Source organism: Tupaia chinensis, unplaced genomic scaffold (genome assembly GCF_000334495.1).
Source record: "Tupaia chinensis unplaced genomic scaffold, TupChi_1.0 Scaffold000182_1, whole genome shotgun sequence".
Lineage (NCBI taxonomy): Eukaryota > Metazoa > Chordata > Mammalia > Scandentia > Tupaiidae > Tupaia > Tupaia belangeri.
In genome coordinates this window covers 224,584-228,698 of record NW_006159657.1, presented here as the reverse complement: position 1 = coordinate 228,698, position 4,115 = coordinate 224,584, and the positions used below count along the sequence as shown (strand labels likewise).

The window sequence follows — 4,115 nt, the reverse complement described above, 5'->3', positions numbered from 1 at the left end:
TGAGGAAAGTACACATAAAGCTTATTCTGAAGACAAAAATAAACTTACTTCCCATCATTGTAAGCACTGCCCACAGTGTGAAACATTCAAAAAATAGCTAAACCTTGACCATCACCATAATCAACACATGGGCTAGAGCCTAGTACTACATGCCAGGCATGGAATTGTATTATAATTGCAGGTATTTACAAGTTAAGGAAGGTGAACTGCATGACTCTGACATGTCTCCAGGACTATACAAGCTAAAAGCAAATAATCTGGCAGTAGGCTCCATCCACAACTCTCAACCACAGTGCTGCCTGCACTCTCTGGAAGCACTACTGCTTCAGGACAGACACGTGCAGTACAGATACCTTGTAGGAGATAACCAAAAATAGTTTCGATACAAGCAATATCAAGAGAAAACTCCCAACATGAGGCAGAACTCTACCAACCAAATAGTTCAAAAGGAGAGGTGAAGGCACATTTTTTAAATGAAAAATATTAAAAAGCTGAGAAGGAACAAATAGAGAAGTGACTAGAAGTGGCACTATGGAGTGTGTAAATCAGCACTGGTTCATGGTGACCTAGACCACCTGCATCCATCTTGGGGTGGCCCCCTAAGGCAACCCAGCATAGCGCTGCCTAGAAGACAACCACTGGCCCAACCTCTAGTAAGAGGCCTTAAGTATCAAGCAAATTAGAATGACAAAAGATTAGAACACCAAGAACTTCAAACACTGCAAAATGGAATTTCAGTACCCCTTTAATTTGGTGTAAAAACAGAGAAATCCTCGCATAGAGTTATCAGATGCATGTTCCATTAACTTAGTGAAGACACTCCCACCAAAGTACTTTCAAAAGGTACTGAAACCAGCCACCTAAGGAAATAGGTGGATTTAAGCAACAAACACTGACAATAGGCTTGTCCAAGTATTTCCCAGGTAAGCATCAACCCTGGCTACCTTAAAAAAACCTGGGAACCTTCTCACCCCCTTCTCTAAGTGACAGATATCAAAAAACATACTAAGCCAAGAATATAACAAATATTGAAAAAAATCCTACTGCCTGGATTTTAGTAAACCAAAAATCAGCAGTAAGGATCTTTTTTTTTTTTTTTTTTTTTTTTTTTTTTGGAGAGGTTTTCACTACAGGGCGCGTGCGCTGGCCAGACAGACAGAGACAGATATAAAGACAGAAAGTGAGAAATCACCCCCCAGGGGAGATGGTCACGCCGCAATCCCTTCTCCATTCTCCTCTCAGGATCTTGGGCATGCACACACGTGCGCCCTGAGTGAGTTTTAAGCCACTGGGTCCGGGACACGAACCCAACTGCAGCTGACTACGTGGGAGTCCAGCGACATAGCCATTATGCTAACTGCTGGTCCCAGTAGGGATCATTCTTCAAAGCCCTTTTCAAAAAAAGGAAGCCAAGATCTTACCCTACTATCTGGACTAGAAGGAGCCATGCACTTGATTTTACTGAATTCTTTTCTCAATGTGGAGACAACCCAGACTCATTCTCTCCCAAATCCTTCAAGTCACATTTCAAACCAAAGAACTCTGAATGTTCAACTTCTCAAAAGCCCACTGACAATTAAAAGAGGTCCTCTGCTAAATTTTTACCTTAATTTTGCTGAATTTTAACCTTAATTTTCACCTTCCTATGTGCTCATTTTAGAAGTTATGAAGAAGCTGTCAGGAGCGCCAAACTCTTCCGAGACTAAAATAAGCCATTTTTAGCTCGCCAGATTAAGTGTAATTATACAAAATACAAAATTACTGGCCATTTAAAAGAATTCCCCCAAATCGCCCTTCCTATAAATTACACTTTAATCAGAAACATGAACAATTTGATTTAAATTTATCACTACTTAATGTGGCATGCACTTGTGACACTACTTGGCAAATTTTATTGGTTCTACTTATGATAGCCAACCATTCTTATAGAACTATGCCTGGTCTCTGAAGACCACGCCCTGGAAAGAAGGAAGAGTATAAAGACCTGCACATTATCCACACTTTAAGTCAGACAGAAAAAGAAGGGGCTGGTGGGTGGCCTGGTGGTTAAGGTGTTGGAATGATTTTTTTTTTAATTAAATAAATTTCTTAAAAAAATAGAAAATGTTGCTACACTATTTAATCTCACAGAACACAATTTGCCACTCTGAGTAAAAAAGGGACATTTCATTTCATAGAAATAAGAAACAAAACTAATTCAGACTAACAATCCACCATATACAATAATCCAAGGGCCACGTGTTTACTCAAAATTGATGCCCTCTCATGAAGTTTTCACAACAAAACTAATAGGCTTTAATTTAACAGGATACATTCCAGTAGCACACAACAGCACCAAAATCAAGATAACATTCTTATTTGTATGGGGCCTAACAGACCCTAAATCGCTATGCTGCCTTCCCCCATCAATTAAAAGGTAACTGCAACAAAAGCAAAAGGATAAACTGTAGTATCATCACACCACAGAATACTAGTCAGCAATAAAAAGGTACTTGGCTGTTAATACATGCAATGTGAACTCAATGGATCGATCTCGAAAACAGTATGCAGGTAGAAGAAGCTAGACGCCAAACGCGGCACACTACATGGTTCTATCAACGACATTAGAGAGGGCAACTGTACACACAGGGACCAGGTTAGTGGTTGTCAGGGGCTCCTGGGATAGAGGGATGTATTCTGTTAATAGCACATGTTCGTCACAAATCAAACTATACTTCCTAAAAGGGTGTTTTTTATTTATGTGAATTACTGATATATTGCACGAAATCAAAGATTTTTAAATTACAAATTATTTCAAAACTTCCTTTCTAGATGAACCAAGAGCCATTCCACAGAGAATGCTCAAGACACTCAAGCACTGATGGATACTAAAGCAATATACTCAGTAGTCAAAATTTAGAAAACCCGCCCATATACAATCAAAGTTGACCACTGGGGCACCATTTCACCATGTTTCCCCTTTTCTCATAAGGCTGGACTATTAGTTCCTCATTCCCTGAAAATAACATTCATATTCACCAGTTTCAGTTATGTTCTCAAATTACTATCTCAAAAAACTGCCAAGTCTACTCAAAAAAAAAAATCTCACAATAAGGGGTGGTATTTGTCCTAGAGAATGCTGCCATCACTTGTACATTCTTACACAAAAGAATGTGAATCAGGAATTGATTCTCCATAGCCTGCTTCAACCTATTTTGATACTTCTAAAACACAAAATTCCATTACCAGCTGAAAATTTTCATTTAGTAAGATTAACAAACTCAAATCCTTTTCACAGAAACGATGTCAAAATTCAAACCCAAATTTCCAAATCTTCAAAATAAGTTAGGCACAAAATTTAAACCCACTGTTAACAAAAGTACAGCTTCAGGTCATCAAAAAAAGAGGCAAAACAAACACTACTAGAAAGATACCCCTGTGTAAAACAAATCAACCAACAACTCAGGAGTCTGACCCCAGGTATTTCACCGACCACTTCTAAGCAGATACAGAGCAGTTTGGGATGAAAATACTTGAATCTGAGCAGCACATTAACATGTGCACAGATTGTTCCAATTAGCAAGTTTTCCCAGCACTTAAATGTTATCAAACTGCCTTATCCAGGTTGCCTATAACTCAAAAACTCCTCTCCTGGAGATCTGTCCCACCTCTCTGTCTGCAGCCCCAAAACAAACTGCTCTTGATGTCTTCTCACATCTTCCAGCTCAGGTTTTTCAAACCTAAGCTTTAAGGTCTGGATACTTCTCCCAGAGGGATCTGAGTGCTGTCTTGGGCACTGCAAGACATTCTGCAGTCCCCTCAGTGATGGCATCCAAGAATGTCCCAGGACATTGCCATATGTCTCCAGCAGAGGAGGCCCTGAGTGTCAAAATCGCCACCGATTGATCCTGCCGGACTACACCAGGATCCTGCAGCTGCAGGTTCTCCAGGTTAGAGCCGGCCGCAGGACCAGCAAACAGGCTGGGAACGCAGGGCTGACACCCTGACGCAGCCGCCCTTACCCGTAATCGGCAATGCAGCAAGGTTATCTTTACCTTTGTAGAGGTTGGTGACGGCGGTGGCTGCGTTTTGGAACGGGACCCAGAGAGAAAGGCCTGGCTGCTGACACACTCGAT

At 40.7% G+C, this 4,115-nt stretch overlaps 1 protein-coding gene across 1 annotated transcript in view; it reads right to left on the bottom strand.

Moving 5' to 3' along the window:
* The window catches only part of HAPSTR1 (HUWE1 associated protein modifying stress responses), a gene marked incomplete at its 5' end in the record, with an annotated part of 28,159 nt that extends 24,044 nt beyond the window's left edge, over nucleotides 1–4,115 (bottom strand). Inside the window, 1 exon segment of the mRNA XM_014587065.1 lies at nucleotides 4,035–4,115. Within this exon segment, the coding sequence (XP_014442551.1) occupies nucleotides 4,035–4,115 (81 nt within the window).